Below are 17,054 nucleotides of genomic sequence, written 5' to 3' on the forward strand. Positions count from 1 at the left end.
AGATGCACCTGAAGGGTTAATAAACTACCTGACAGCAATTTTGAATATGTTGTCTGATGCGGTTTTTAAAATGGTATCACTTCAGGGTTTTTCCAATATATAGGACCCCCAAAGTCACTTCAAAACTGAATAGGTGTCTAAAAAAGACATTTTGTAAATTTGCTTGAAAAAATAAAAAACGACTACTACATTTTTAAATCTTCTAAAAGGCTAACAAAAAAGAAGATTTTACAAATGGTGCTAATGTAAAGCAGACATGAGGAAAAAAATGTTATGGTGTGCTACGACTATTTGTATTAAAAGGAATACTCGAAGTTTGAAAATTTAAAATTTTCAAAAATGTGGAAAATGTATTTAATTTATTTAAAAAAAAATTTGATATCAACCTACATTTACGACAAACAAAGTACAATGTGTCACGAAAAAAACAGTCTCAAAATCACTGAGATGTGTTTAAGCAGTCCAGAGTTATTACCACATAAAGTGACACTGGTCAGTTTTAAAAAGTTTGGCCTGGTCTTTAAGGGGTTAGAAAACAAAACAAACATCAGATTACTCAAAGGAGCCGTAGGAGTAAGCGCTATAAAGAATGGAGCCGAGATACTAACCGACCCAATAACCTGTAGCAGTGTAGGGTCTCACAATTAGCCCTTTAGTGCAACGGGGCCCTGGGCAATCGCCCAGTTTCTTCACCTCATCCAACGCTGACCCTGATTATGAAGAGAACTAACTGTAGTTCTAATGACTGAACATGTGTATGCCCACTAGCACTCAGCTTATTGGAAAGACATGTGGTATGCTATACTTTATTGCAGAATACCAGGTGGTGCTATACCATGCAAGAAAATGTTATAGCTTTTCACTTCATTGCTTATTACATGTACAGTAAATTGAATATACTATAAATAATATTCCTTGTATGGATCATGAATTATGTTACGCTAGAAGAAGCCCTTTATGCTCCTTTTTAATCATGTGCCTTTACTCATTCTGCATGTAAAATATTGTAGATTACGGATTGATCACTGAATATCAATCGGATTTCATATATTATTACTTTTTACACTGGGCTCACAATTTGCAGCCATAGCAGGTATTAGTTGCAATTTTATGAAATTGCATTAATACAGCAGCAGTTTGTTTTTTTTACAATGATTTTCTGAAACTGTGACAAAGCCAAGTTGTTTTCCCATGATTTTAGAAATTTAGTGTCAACAATTTTTATTTCTGAAAATATCATTAAACATGAATTACATAGATTATAAAGTTCAAGGATCCCCTCGCAGGGGAAAATATATGACAGATTAAGTAAAAAAAAAAAGATACAATATCCTTGACTGTATAGTCATAGTTGTAAAACACCATTATATAACAATTTTAACTCAACTGTGTTTGGGTTAATGGGAGGGGGGGGAAGGAAAAGAGGGGGGTATAGAACATTGAGTGTCAGCAATGAGAATTAAGTTGACGTGAGTTAACAAATTATATAAATCAAAAGTTATAGTTATCAATAAGTACTGATATAGTTGTGTGTTATATACCTAGAGACATTATTCTAGGATGGTCGTCATCATTCTGTGCACGGATCCCATATGCTTTGAAAGGTATCGATAGAGTCGGACCTAGTGACCTTGATTTTTTTCATATAGCATTATTAAATGAATCGGTCTTTTCACCTGGGTTATCGAAAGCATATTAGTTTTCCATTGTCCAGCTATGTGGTTTCTGGTTGCCATAGTAATAACGTCAGTAAGACGACAAATTCTATTGTTAGCATTGATTGGTCTGTCTCCTAAAAGTAATACTGTCAGTGTTAGGAGCAATTCTTTTTTAGAACTGTGTTAATCCAGAGAGACTTCACTATTGGACATGACCACCAGATGTGTATCTCCCACATCGATACATCCTCTAAAACATTTGTTAGGGATTGTATGATAGATATTGTGCAGAAAGTTGGGAACATAATGAATTCTATGGAATAATTTAAGGGACGTGTCGGTAAGAGAGATTTGGTTACTTCCCTAAGATATTTTCATAACATTTATACCATCTTTGAGGTGTAAGACAGACTTGTATTTCTTCCTCCCATTGTTCCATGGCCTTTAATGTTGAATCATCTCTTGGTTGATTAAATATAGAATATAGCTGTGACATGAGGCCATTTCCAAATGGGTCATATAGACACTTCAATTCTAAATTTGTAGGTTTTGGATTTGGTGAGTTGGTGGTTAAAGTTTAGAACAAATTTTTCACTTTTTACAATCTGAAACTTTTGGATTTTGGTACTATGATTTTGGAAATTTAAACAACATCGTAGCCCAGACATGTGCGCCCATACAAGGTAATTCCATAGTTATTCAATAATTTTGCATTGTTGACCATGACTTCCCTTAAAGGGCTAATAAATGAAAACTGGTAGGCAATTCATGCTTGCTGAACCATAGGTAGAATGAATCAGAGAGTATCATTACCATTGTGGACATTTTCTTTTTTTGACTCCGAGCAAGGTAACTCAAAGACTATATGAAGGACATGCTAATTAACGCTCTACATTAATTTGCAAAGTATTCTCATATCATGGACTTAAATTGATTATAATCTGTGTTACATTATTCTTTATTCTGTAGTCTGGGTTTTTTCATTTTTGTTATTAACCCCTTCCCGACCTTTGACGCACCGTATGCATTATGAAAACCAGTGCCAATCCGACCTGTGATGCAGCATACATATGCGTCATGGTCGGATCGCGTCCCTGCAGGCCGGGTGAAAGGGTTAACTCCAATTTCACCTGACATGCAGGGACAGGGGGAGTGGTGCTATAGCCCAGGGGGGTGGCTTCGCCCCCCCCCATGGCTACGATCGCTCTGATTGGCTGTTGAAAGTGAAACAGCCAATCAGAGCAATCTGTAATAATTCACCTATGAAAATTGGTGAAATATTACAATCCAGCCATGGCCGATGCTGCATTAGCATCGGCCATGGCTGGAGACCCCAATCTGGCCCCCCACCGACTGGCGGCGGCGATCTGCAGCCGCCGTCAGTGTTCCATATCCCTCCGTCCTGTCCTAAGCGCCTTCCTCTCCCCTCCGCCCCTCCCCCGTCCTCCCCTCTCCGCTGTCTGATCGCATCCCCCATACTTAACTAGTCCCGGTGTCCTCCGTCTTCTCGCATGGGCGCCGCCATCTTGGAAAATGGCGGGCGCATGCGCAGTGCGCTCGCCGAATCTGCCAGCCGACAGATTCGTTCCCTGTACATTTTGATCGCTGTGATAGGTTCTATCACAGCGATCAAAATAAAAAAAATAGTAAATAACCCCCCCTTATCACCCCCATAGGTATGGACAGTAATAAAATACAGAAATTATATTTATTTTTGTTTTTCCAATAGGGTTAGGGTTAGGGTTGCACTTAGGGTTAGGGTTGCACTTAGGGATAGGGTTAGAATTAGGGTTAGAAATAGGGTTAGGGTTGCAATTAGGGTTAGGGTTACAATTAGGGCTAGGGTTGGAATTAGGGTTAGAATTAGGCTATGTGCACATGGTGCGGATTTGGCTGCTGATCCGCAGCGGATTGGTCGCTGCGGATTGGTAGCAGTTTTCCATCACGTTTACAGTACCACGTAAACCTATGGAAAACCAAATCCGCTGTGCCCATGGTGCGGAAAATACAGCGCGGAAACGCTGCGTTGTATTTTCCGCAGCATGTCAATTCTTTGTGCGGATTCCGCAGCGTTTTACACCTGCTCCATAATAGGAATCCGCAGGTGAAATCCACACAAAAAACACTGGAAATCCACGGTAAATCCGTAGGTAAAGCGCAGTGCGTTTTAACTGCAGATTTTTCAAAATCGGTGCCGAAAAATCCTCACACAAATCCGCAACGTGGGCACATACCCTTAGGGTTAGGGTTCGAATTAGAGTTAGGGTTGGAATTAGGGTTAAGACTAGGGTTAGGGGTGTGTTGGGGTTAGTGTTTGAGTTAGAATTGAGGGGTTTCCACTGCTTAGGCACATCAGAGGGTCTCCAAACGCGACATGGCGCCACCATTGATTCCAGCCAATCTTGCATTGAAAAAGTCAAATGGTGCTATCTCCCTTCCGAGCACGGACGTGTGCCCAAACAGTGGTTTACCCCCACATATGGGGTACCAGCGTACTCAGGAGAAACTGGACAACAACTTTTGGGGTCAAATTTCTCCTGTTTCCCTTGGGAAAATTAAAAAATTCTGGGCTAAAAAATTATTTTTGAGGAAAGAAAACGTATTTATTATTTTCATGGCTCTGCGTTATAAACTTCTGTGAAGCACTTGGGGGTTCAAAGTGCTCACCACACATCTAGATAACTTCCTTTGGGGGTCTAGTTTCCAAAATGGGGTCACTTGTGGGGAGTTTCTACTGTTTAGGCACATCAGGGGCTCTGCAAACGCAACGTGACGCCCGCAGAGCATTCCATCAAAGTCTGCATTTCAAAACGTCACTACTTCCCTTCCGAACCCCGACGTGTGCCCAAACAGTGGTTTACCCCCACATATTGGGTATCAGCGTACTCAGGAGAAACTGGACAACAACGTTTGGGGTCAAATTTCTCCAGTTACCCTTGGGAAAATAAAAAATTGCGGGCTAAAAAAATCATTTTTGATAAAAGAAAAATTATTTTTTTTATTTTCATGGCTCTGCGTTATACACTTCTGTGAAGCACTTGGGGGTTCAAAGTGCTCACTATGCATCTAGATAAGTTCCTTGGGGGGTCTAGTTTCCAAAATGGGGTCCCTTGTGGAGGAGCTCCAATGTTTAGGTACACAGGGGCTCTCCAAACGCGACATGGTGTCTGCTAACGATTGGAGCTAATTTTCAATTCAAAAAGTCAAATGGCGCTCCTTCCCTTCCGAGCCTTACCATGTGCCCAAACAGTGGTTTACCCCCACATGTGAGGTATCGGTGTACTCAGGAGAAATTTCCCAACAAATTTTAGGATTCATTTTATCCTGTTGCCCATGTGAAAATCAAAAAATTAAGGCTAAAAATTTTTTGTGTGAAAAAAAAGTACTTTTTAATTTTTACGGATCAATTTGTGAAGCACCTGGGGTTTAAAGTGCTCACTATGCATCTAGATACGTTCCTTGGGGCGTCTAGTTTCCAAAATGGGGTCACTTGTGGGGGAGCTCCAATGTTTAGGCACACGGGGGCTCTCCAAACGCGACATGGTGTCCGCTAAAGATTGGAGCCAATTTTTCATTCAAAAAGTCAAATGGCGCTCCTTCCCTTCCGAGCCCTGCCGTGCGCCCAAACAGTGGTTTACCCCCACATATGAGGTATCAGTGTACTCAGAACAAATTGGACAACAACTTTCGTGGTCCAGTTTCTCCTTTTACCCTTAGGAAAATAACAAAATTGTTGCTAAAAGATCATTTTTGTGACTAAAAAGTTAAATGTTCATTTTTTCCTTCCATGTTGCGTCTGCTGCTGTGAAACACCTGAAGGGTTAATAAACTTCTTGAATGTGGTTTTGAGCACCTTGAGGGGTGCAGTTTTTAGAATGGTGTCACTTTTGGGTATTTTCAGCCATATAGAACCCTGAAACTGACTTCAAATGTGAGGTGGTCCCTAAAAAAAATGGTTTTGTAAATTTTGTTGTAAAAATGAGAAATCACTGGTCAAATTTTAACCCTTATAACATCCTAGCAAAAAAAATTTTGTTTCCAAAATTGTGCTGATGTAAAGTAGACATGTGGGAAATGTTATTTATTAACTATTTTGTGTCACATAACTCTCTGGTTTAACAGAATAAAAATTCAAAATGTGAAAATTGCCAAATTTTCAAAATTTTTGCCAAATTTCCCTTTTTTTCACAAATAAATGCAGAAATTATCGACCTAAATTTACCACTATCATGAAGCCCAATATGTCACGAAAAAACAGTCTCAGAATCGCTAGGATCCGTTGAAGCGTTGCTGAGTTATTACCTCATAAAGGGACACTGGTCAGAATTGCAAAAAATGGCCAGGTCATTAAGGTCAAAATAGGCTGGGTCATGAAGGGGTTAATACAACTACTTTTGTGACATTATTAATTATGGTATTTTAAAAAACAATTTATATATTAAATATTTTGATTATTCATCTAACATCCAGTAATATATCCAACCCAACAGATTCAATCTCATGGTACCACCACCAGGTCTCACATCTAGGCTCATCTATTCATTTCTGGATGTCACCAGCCCCATATTTAGAATACAATCATTTGTATGTGTTTCCTATTTTCTCAGGCTCCACTTGTTAGTCCATGACTTCAGGTGCTTTGCAGTTTCCAGCGGTGTAGTTTTTCATACACATCAGTAAAAATATAATAACTTGTTTTTAAAATCTTATGTCTGATTTCAGTAAAAAGCAGAAAAAATAGCAGATCAAAGTGCAAAGTTATAATTACATTAACATTTTCCTAAATTACAATGCATGCCGTTGGGGGATAAGGGGTTCAATACTGGACCAGTGAAAGGATTAGGAGAACTAAGATACTGCCCTTAGCCAGGCCCATTCCACTCCCTGCTGATAGATATTAGACTATCGTGGAGGCAATCAGCTATGTAGAATGTATGAGGACAGAACAAGATTCACAAGAATGTCGGCCTGTTCTTAAAGTAATGTGGATATCAATCTAAAATCACCCGAATAAAAGGATTACAAACATTGGATTAGAAAAGCACTTAAAAAAAAATCACAACTCTTTTGAAATAAAAAAACTAGCCATCTTTCATCCACAACTAGAAAGAAAATACTGTACTAACAATACCAGAAGTGCTAAAAATCTAGTAACATAAAATTGCTTACTGATATACGTGTCCAGGAATAAGTTTTCATTTCATCATCATACCACTAAAAAAATAAGATGACACTTATTATCATTCAATTTTCATATCAATATAATATGCAGCAGAAGCTTCAGCCATTAAATCAGACTAATAAGTAATGAGAGGGTGGATTTAAAATACAATGTCAGCATTATTAATGAGATCTTCTCAAGCAGCAGGACTATCCATTGCCTAAACATGCCACAATATTCCACAACAGACAAAATGTATACAATATTTCAGTGGTCTTCAGCAGTGCATTCTCAGCAATGACCCCATAAAAAGCATTATGCAACAGGGTTCCAATAATGCATTCCGCCCCCTTGCCCTCCATCATACAGAATGGTCAGTGAGAAGCTCAAGCAAAGACATGCATGCTCATTTCCAGTAGAGACTATGCTAGTAAAAATTCTGTTATGGCAAAATGAACCCATAAATGGCCAAGCAATGAACAAGAGCACATCTACTGCACAACAAGCCTTGCTAAATGTAAGCCGCTTGAATGAATCACATTAAAAAGGATACGCATATACACTAAATTAAGGGGGGATTATCCAATTCAAACAGTTCTAATTTACATTTTACTCTCGGAAAGGTTTGCAGATATGTAATTCTAAAAGGACACATTTGGTCTTTACAAATATAAGTTTGGTACCTAATGGACTTTCATGGGCCCTATGTAAAATACTTATAGAAATTCTCCGGGATATAACGGATAAATGCAGTCTTGTGTCTAGGGATGGACTGAAGGTGGCTGTGCATGAGAGACTCAATAAACACCAAAGAGAAACCATGCACCAATTAGGCACTGTACCAGGCATAACATCGTCTATTTTTTTCCTTGAGTGTTTCTTTTAACAAGCACTCTGGTGATTTTTTTTTTCTTTTTTTTATAGTCCCCTGTTCACAATCATGGGTGTGTAGAGAGCGTATTTAAAGGAAACCTGTCCCATCATTTATACCTACTCAATTACCCCCAATGTCTTACAGGTAAGGTAATGTGAATCACTAACATGTTGTTCTCATGTTAATTGTTCCAGTATAAAAGTATAAAAAAACCTTTTTAAACTTAACTCAACTTCCTACAAGACGTTGGCTTTCAACTTTATGGGTGGCACTGCATATCGCTTCAGTGACATCATCTGGGCAATAATCATGCCCAAAGCAGTTTGATTGATGGCCTAGACTGCCCCGACATCACGCCAATTGCTGTAGAAATCTGGCCCCTGCGCGCTGCCAACCAGCTTTCCAGTCATGTATGCCCTCAGCTTCATTAACTATATGTGCAAGCTCTGGAAGCCACTGCAATTTTATACATGTTGTGAGTATACATGCACAGGAAGCTGGTTGACCACATGCAGATTGTGCACGCGGTCAACCAGCATCATGGCAGATTGTCTTGGCAGTGCAGAAGATCACCCACACTGAGTTGGGAGTGAAGACTGTCTGGAAGACCATGACTGAAATTATATGCAGCACCACCCATATGACTGAACGCCAGGGTCTGGCAGGCAATTGAGTAAAGATTAAAAAAATAAATTTCACGTCTATGCTGGGACATTTTTTTTTAGACCAACATGTTCACGATGCACATTGCATGACCCGTAAGACATTGGGGGCAGTTTAGTAGAGGAAAAATGACACAAAAGGTTCCTTTTAAATACTTATTGATCACTGTGACCACATCTTACTCAGCTTTTGCTGTGTGCTCAGCCGTCACTTTCTCAACGTTAGTCTTTGAAACTTAGAACTTTGAGAAAGTGACCTTCTGTTGCAGACCAAAAGCTGTTCAAAAAGCAGTTCACAAACAAGGTTTCAAGATGCCGACGTGCAAAGGAGCGGCGTTTGAAATGCCAAAAGACTATGACCGGTAAGTATTTTAATACATTCTACACACACACACTCATGATTGTTAACACGATAAAAAAAACAATAAAAAAAAAATCACTGGAGTGATCCTTTAAGGGCTCTGTTCTTCAAGTACCCCTGACCGGTCATGATTTGAGGATATCCCACAAACAGAACCTCTGTGTAAGTGTTAAGGAGATCCTAAAATCAAGAATGGTTTGCGGTATACGAGGACATACATGACTTATAATGCAATAGCTAGTGATCTTTGGTTCTCTAGATATTCTCTAGTTAATAATCATAAACCTTCAAGGAATCCTGAAGAACCACATGTTCCATATCTTAATTTAAGCATAAATAGATGTTTTTTTGCTTTTACGGTTTGGTAATTCTGCGCGATGTGACCCTAACATAACACTGGTCATGTCAGCATGCTGTTGACAAGCAGTTTTGGTCCCCACTTAGATTTAGGGTACAATTTCCCTTTAAAGCATTCCAAAATTTTTTGTTTATGACTAAAATGATGGCGAATGGCTTATGATTTAGCTTAGTTACCTGCAGAGCAAGAGGTTTCCATCTCATATTTTTCAGTAAAGCTGGTGCTGAGGTAAGCATGCTCTGAGGCCGCTTTTTCAAAGTTAAGATAACACCACTCGGGTCCTCTCGTAGTGCATTCACCAAATTTTTCAACTGCCACCCCACCTGGTAACCAGCAAAATTATTACAATATAATTGAAACAGAGCATACACAGTGTATTGATCCCAGTTACATGAAAGGAGATACAACAAGCAACATAGAAGATTTCGGAAACCATGCCCAAGATATTAACACTGATATTGACGTACAACCTCAAGTCAACATCCAAAAGGAAGGCCACATTGTCAATAACCATTAAAATACCGGTAAGTGACTTATCACAGGACACATTGCACTAAGCATCTAGTGCCACAATTTCTGCTCTACCACAGCTAGTCGAGAGGAATAATTAAACCTTCAGATTTGACAATAACTTATAAATTGATTTAATATTAATTATGTATTAATTGCATTTACGATAAATGTATTATCTGCTTTTCTTGAATGTGATGAAGTGTCTAAGAAATTCATTTTCGAGCAACCTGCCCTGGATAATCTATTTTGGATGGCAGGCTATATCGAAACTATTCACACAATAAGCAGACCAGGTCATCCAGCATAACATTTAACTGTGTCCAAGATTTAACCAAAAAATGTTTGAAAGGAGCATATATTGTGATAACGGTATACTGTAGGTCACAGCTGTCATTGGCACATTGGACTTCAAAGCATGCCCAGGAAAACCAACCTCAGTAGAATTTGCTTTTTTTGCGTCACTGGGCTCCGAAAACTAAAAAAAAATAAAAGTAGATAACTATTTACAGAGATTTTCCTAGTGCTGAATCTATGTGAAATATAAAGACGAAAGGGCTTGGAGTGCCAAGTCCTTTCGTCTTTCATTTATTTGGCGTGGAACTCCACTCGTGCACCCATCTTGCAGGAGTGCACTATATGCTATTATACTTCACTATGTAAAATATAAACACTATTGTATTAACCATAACATATAAAAGGCCAATAGGACCGTGTTAAAGGGACAAAATTATTCAAAAAATTATTTTATTATTTAAGCTTTTTTTTTCTCCTCTCGTCGGCTTTAATTGCTATGAGATTTGGAAAGGGACTTCTGCTTCTGTACCACTGAGCCATGGAATGATATCACGACTTAATCTGGTTTCATTTTTTTGCCAGGTAATACGACACAAAACTAATATTAAGCATAAAACCTCTGTCCCTGATAAAAAAAATTTTTTACAGCAGTTTAGCAAAATGATATGTTTACAGGACAATATATGTAATGTAGAAAATCCGTTGTCCTACTGACAAATCATTTTAACAACAAATCCAACTTAAAAAGCAATAAAAAATAAAAAGTTTTAAAAAAATCCTGATTACAAGTTTCTTTGGCTTAACAATTTCTAAGGCTAAGTTCCCACAATGATTTTTTTGTGAGTTTTTTTATCCTGCGTATTTAAAAAAAATGCAAGTAACTGTCAGGCCGGTTTCACATGTCAGTGCCTCCGGTACGTGCAGTGACAATTTTCTCATGTACCAGAGAAATGAATGGGTCTATGCAGATGTCAGAGTGTTTTCACGGACTGCATGTCCGTGTGCAAGACAAGCCCGTTTTTACCCGGACACACGTCCCGCACACATGCACATGGAGAACAGTGTGCACGGACGGCCGCGTGGGAAGCAGAGCTACAGTAAGCACTGTCCCCTGCTTGTGGTGCTGAAGCCGGCTGTCATCCGTGATCTCCTGCTTGGCCGGCGATCAGTGCGAGCCGGGGAGAATGAATGAAAGAAAACCTGATGTGGGGTCCCCCCTATATTTTAAAACCAACCCTGCAAAATTCACAGGTGCGGGCTGCTATTTTCAAGCTGGTAAGGGGCCATGGATATGGGCCTCCCCAACCTAAAAACAGCAGCCAGCAGCTGCCCAGAAAAGGCGCATCTGTTAGATAAGCCAATTCTGGAGCTTTGCCCAGTTCTTCCCACTGCCCTGTAGCATTGGCATATTGGGTAATGAGGGGTTAATGTCACCTTCCTATTGTAAGGTGACATTAAGCCAGCCTAGTAATGGAGAGTTGTCAATAAGACGCCTATCCATCACAAATCACACAGTTGTTAAAGGGTTAATAAAACACACACACACACAGTAAGAAAAAAGTACTCAATAGGTGCAGATATGGTGCATAAAATTTGCAACATCAAAAACTCACCAGAAGCTCATCCTTATAGAGTTTGTTCCCACAATGTACCTGGTGAGTTTTTCATGTTGCAGATTTTCTGCACCTAATAAGTAAATTACGTTATTTCCATTTTTTACATTGTGTTTGAGTGGTTTGTTTTTTTTACACACATTTTTATTGAGTTTTTTGTCTCTTCTTGGTATGCCATGGTTTAAACTAAACTGCCTTATTTTTTACTTTGGCTGGTATTTCGCTCTGTTACTGATGCAGTTATTTGTGGATTATGTGCATTTGTAGTGTGTTTCTACAGCAGAAATGTACTAAAAACACATATGATTTTTTCTTTAACTGCCGGAATTCCACATCTAACACAATTCTATGGGAAAAATCTACTCATGTAGAAAAATCTACACATCCTCCACACAATTCTGCAGGTAAAAAACATACCGTTGAAACGCATCAAAGACACACCTAATCCACACCCAAATATATCAATAAAGTTTTGTCAAAGCAAAACACCAAGTAGTATCAAACAAAGCAGCTTTATTTACAGCATGACATACCAAAAAGAGAAGGAAAAAATGCAGCGTCAAAAACTTGCTTAAAATGCACGGTAAAAAAACGCACACAAAAAAAGAAATGAAAAAAGCAAGTAACCTAATTTAAATAATACTGTAGGTGCAGAAATTCTGCAATATTAAAAATGCAGCAAAAGCTCATCATGGGAACGTAGACTTAGGCTATGTTCACAGTTTACATTGTAGCAATATTTTCTTGCTGCGGTTTATTTAATACAAATTTTAGGCTGCATTTTACCATACCAGCAAAGGCGATGAGATTTCAGAAATCTCATGTACACAATGTTTTTTTCCTGACTGATTTGGAAAACTGCAGCATGTCATTTCTTTCAGTGTTTTTTCAGCCATTGGAAACATTGGCTAAGTGCAAAAATGCAGCACGGAATGCAGGTACCAGTTTTTGCTTCGTTTTTGGTGCAAAAATGTAAGGAAGTTAAACCATGATTTTTTAGAGGCCACTAAGCTTTATCAACATGCACGAGAGACAACAAAAATGCAGGAATAAAAACCCAGGAAACCTGCTTTTTCTAAGCAGTTTGTCTACTGCCAAGGGAGCAAGTTTTATCTGCGAGAAAAAAAGGAGACAGCAAAAACGCAACATGTGAAGATAGCCTAAGACTAACAAGAAATTACAGCCATTACAGATTTTTTTTTGTAACATGTTATCAGTTAAACTCAAGAACTTAAAGACTTACAAAAGGCACAGTAATGTAGGTCCAGGCAAAAAATGCTCTACAATTTATCATTCCATGAGTTGTAATAACTGCCATTTCCTTTTAATAGCTTAGCAAGAAACAGCTACAGTCCATCCAAATAATCTTCACCGCCGCAGAAGTGTTCAGATCTAAGGGCTCAGGACCATCATTATAGTAATAAGTAGGGATCCTAGCGGTGCAGTCTGAAGTGATCATACATACAGCCCTTATTCTGTCATAAGGCCTTAACCCCTTCATGACCGGAGGTATTTTCGTTTTTGCGTTTTCGTTTTTTTGCTCCCCTTCTTCCCAGAGCCATAACTTTTTTAATTTTCTGTCAATATGGCCATATGAGGGCTTGTTTTTTTGTGGGACGAGTTGTACTTTTGAACACCACCATTGGTTTAACATATTGTGTACTGGAAAAAGAGAAGGAATTCAAAGGGCGGTGAAATTGCACTTCCACAATTGTTTTTTGTTTTGCTTTTATACTATGTTCACTAAATGCTAAAACTGACCTGCCGTTATGATTCTCCATGTCATTATGAGTTCATAATACCAAATATGTCTAGGTTCTTTTGGTGGTGAAAAAAATTCCAAAGTTTCTGAAAAAAAATTACCATTTTCCGATACCCGTAGTGTCTCCATTTTTCAAGATCTGGAGTTGGGTGGGGGCTTATTTTTTGAGCCGATATTCAAGCTGACTGTTTTAATTATACTATTTTGGTGTGTATAAGATCTTTTAAATGCCCATTATTGCATTTTAATGCAATGTTCCGGTGACCCAAAAATCCGTAATTCAGGCGTTTTTACTTTTTTCTTGTTACGCCGTTTAGTGATCGGGTTAATTCTTTTTTATATTGATAGATCGGGTGATTCTGAACATGGCGATACCAAATATGTGTATGTCTGATTTGTTTTATGGTTTTATTTTGAATGGGGCAAAAGGGGGTGTTTGAACATTATATATATATATATATATATATATATATATATATATATATATATATATATATATATATATACATACACTCACTGGCCACTTTATTAGGTGCACCTGTCCAACTTCTTGTTAACACTTAATTTCTAATCAGCCAATCACATGGCGGCAACTCAGTGCATTTAGGCATGTAGACATGGTCAAGACAATCTCCTGCAGTTCAAACCGAGCATCAGTATGGGGAAGAAAGGTGATTTGAGTGCCTTTGAACGTGGCATGGTTGTTGGTGCCTGAAGGGCTGGTCTGAGTATTTCAGAAACTGCTGATCTACTGGGATTTTCACGCACAACCATCTCTAGGGTTTACAGAGAATGGTCCGAAAAAGAAAAAAAATCCAGTGAGCGGCAGTTCTGTGGGCGGAAATGCCTTGTTGATGCCAGAGGTCAGAGGAGAATGGGCAGACTGGTTCGAGCTGATAGAAAGGCAACAGTGACTCAAATCGCCACCCGTTACAACCAAGGTAGGCCTAAGAGCATCTCTGAATGCACAGTGCATCGAACTTTGAGGCAGATGGGCTACAGCAGCAGAAGACCACACCGGGTACCACTCCTTTCAGCTAAGAACAGGAAACTGAGGCTACAATTTGTACAAGCTCATCGAAATTGGACAGTAGAAGATTGGAAAAACGTTGCTTGGTCTGATGAGTCTCGATTTCTGCTGCGACATTCGGATGGTAGGGTCAGAATTTGGCGTAAACAACATGAAAGCATGGTTCCATCCTGCCTTGTATGGAGCATCTTTGGGATGTGCAGCCGACAAATCTGCGGCAACTGTGTGATGCCATCATGTCAATATGGACCAAAATCTCTGAGGAATGCTTCCAGCACCTTGTTGAATCTATGCCATGAAGAATTGAGGCAGTTCTGAAGGCAAAAGGGGGTCCAACCCGTTACTAGCATGGTGTACCTAATAAAGTGGCCGGTGAGTGTATATATATATATATATATATATATATATATATATATATATATATATATATATATATATATATATATATACACACACCGTATATATATATATATATATATATATATATATATATATATATATATATATATATATATATTTATTTTTTATTATTTTTTTTAAACTTTTTATTTCTTTAGTTTTTGCATGCTTTAATAGTCTCCATGGGAGACTAAAATCTGCAGTTGTCTGATCGGCTCTGCTACATACAGGCAAAGATCAGATCACCACTGGGCGGCGCTCATAGCACCCAGCAATGACAACCATAGAGGTCTGCTGGAGAACTCTGGTTGTCATGCCAACCCATCAGCGACCCACGGTCATATGACACTGGCGTCGATGGGCGGGATTTCCGCTGCGCTTGCCAGAAGCGCATGTTAAATGTCTCTGTCAGTCACAGGAGGATTGCAATTCCTCCCGCAGCTGTTAGCGGCACATGTCATTTGTTCAAAACAGCTGACATGTGCCGGAAAAGATGTGGGTTCACGGCCGAAGCCCACATCAAAGGGAGGGTGTCCAACATAGGTGTATTATTATGCCGATGTCAGAAAGGGGTTTTAAATTTGGTCATTAAATGCACTGTTATCAAAACACTAATTTTAGGCTTTGTCGATTACCCTATAGCTACGGGTTAAGTAAAAACTGGACATGATCAATTTTTGTATGTCTGCTCATCTGCTCTAGTGTCACTTGAGAGGCAAGTAAATGTCCAAGGTGTTTATCCCCCTTTCTCCCAATTGAAATGAACGCACGTTTTTGCTTGAGCCCTGGGGACCAAATGAGTGTTCAAGTAAAAACTACCTAATTTGTATGATTAACTTTAATGGTCTCTCCACAATCTCTCAACATTTCAAAAACTTTACATTCTAATAATGCCAATAACTAATTAGACAACTCACTTCAAAGATCACAAACGAATAGACATTATAAAAATTGTACCTGACCCAGTGAAGTTGACATATCTAAAGATAAGAGAACTTGCAAAAGTCTTGGCAGTAATTATTTTGAATGAACTTTTGACATTAAGGAAAAAAAATAACAATCGATAAACTCATCTCATCCTATAACAACTTATCTTTCCTTTTGCTCAGTCATCACAGGATTTTGGCCTGAGAAAGTCTGCTTAATGAGCAAACCAATATGTCTCTGTTTAAATACAGACACTTATTTTATCAGGTCTAAAATATTTGCCAACTGCATGAAACATTTAGTAGTATGCTCATTAGAGATGCCAACATCATTAATTTAGATACAGTCTACCCAAGAAGAAGTAAAAGTAACTGTATTGTTCTCAGTCTTCCTTCAAAATAATTTAACACACGGTCTTATGTATCTTCATTAAAACTAAAGACTCATAAAAAGTAGCACAAGGGAAAAGATTTGACCATAGCAGCCAATCACACTTTGTTTCTCATTTTGTCAGGAACTCTTTGAAAAATCTAAGCAGCAATTCAATTGGCTATGGGTAGAGATGAGCGAATATTCCAATATACATTTCAGATTATTATCGCTTTATTTGCAATATTAGCCAAATGCCATTGGAGTCAATGGGAGTACAGATGAGCGAATATGTTCGGAAACGATCAACAAACATAAATTCGGCACAAATATGGCACGAATATGGCAAATTTAGATTTGGCGATTGTTTTTCAAAACATATTCACTCATCTCTAGTTATGGATAGAAGAGAACATACGGGAAAATAAGCTAAATTAAGTGTTTAGAAACAGATCAAGGAAATCGAGCCAAACCCTTTGCAGCAGATTAAATAAAGTTTAGCTACAAGTTTTTGGTAAGTCTCCATTCTACTGTATTAAATTCAACATAATCTTTACCAATAAAACCCCCAAAACACTGTTACATATCAGTCCTTGGGCAGTTTGTGTTTCCATAATTGGGTTTTCTCATATGCCCAACTAGAGCTTACATAAAAGATGACAATGTTTAGGCTTAGAGTAATAAAATGCATAGCAGTTACTTAACCCTGCTGTTGTGATCGCATTTACTATACACTTGTACTGTTTCGGATCAATATCACCCAACCTATTAAAATGTTGATTTTAGCTATTGTAGGTGTTTTATTTGAATCCCAATTTCATTATTAAACTGCATGTGAACATGGTTGATCATAAACAAATGAAATTAAAACTTAATTTTTACTTATTTTTTTCAGAAAAAGGTTACACGGGCTGTTTGCAATTATGTTCGCTTTATAGCATTCTGTGCACAAATAACAAACATGCTTTAGATTTCTATTACTATAACATTGTAACAACTCTGCTGGCATCACGGCATGGCCTCGCATTTCTCACACTATCTTACCCACTGCTCCAGGCCATGATGTGGTTTCT

General features: G+C 38.4%; 1 protein-coding gene across 11 annotated transcripts in view; it reads right to left on the bottom strand.

Annotated features, from left to right (window-relative positions):
- CNKSR2 (connector enhancer of kinase suppressor of Ras 2) overlaps window positions 1-17,054 on the bottom strand; it is a 547,735-nt gene that overhangs the window by 277,615 nt on the left and 253,066 nt on the right. For 3 of the 11 annotated variants that reach the window (XM_077294609.1, XM_077294616.1, XM_077294610.1), the window contains exons 10-11: window positions 9,251-9,397; window positions 6,828-6,872 (exon numbers count right to left, since the gene is read on the bottom strand). The exons of 5 other annotated variants lie outside the window; for them this stretch is intronic. In XM_077294609.1, the coding sequence (XP_077150724.1) occupies window positions 6,828-6,872; window positions 9,251-9,397 (192 nt within the window). The remainder of the gene's footprint in view (window positions 1-6,827; window positions 6,873-9,250; window positions 9,398-17,054) is intronic. 3 more of the 11 variants (XM_077294611.1, XM_077294619.1, XM_077294614.1) reach the window with 1 other exon arrangement.

Source organism: Ranitomeya variabilis, chromosome 3 (assembly GCF_051348905.1).
Source record: "Ranitomeya variabilis isolate aRanVar5 chromosome 3, aRanVar5.hap1, whole genome shotgun sequence".
NCBI classification, from domain to species: Eukaryota; Metazoa; Chordata; class Amphibia; order Anura; family Dendrobatidae; genus Ranitomeya; species Ranitomeya variabilis.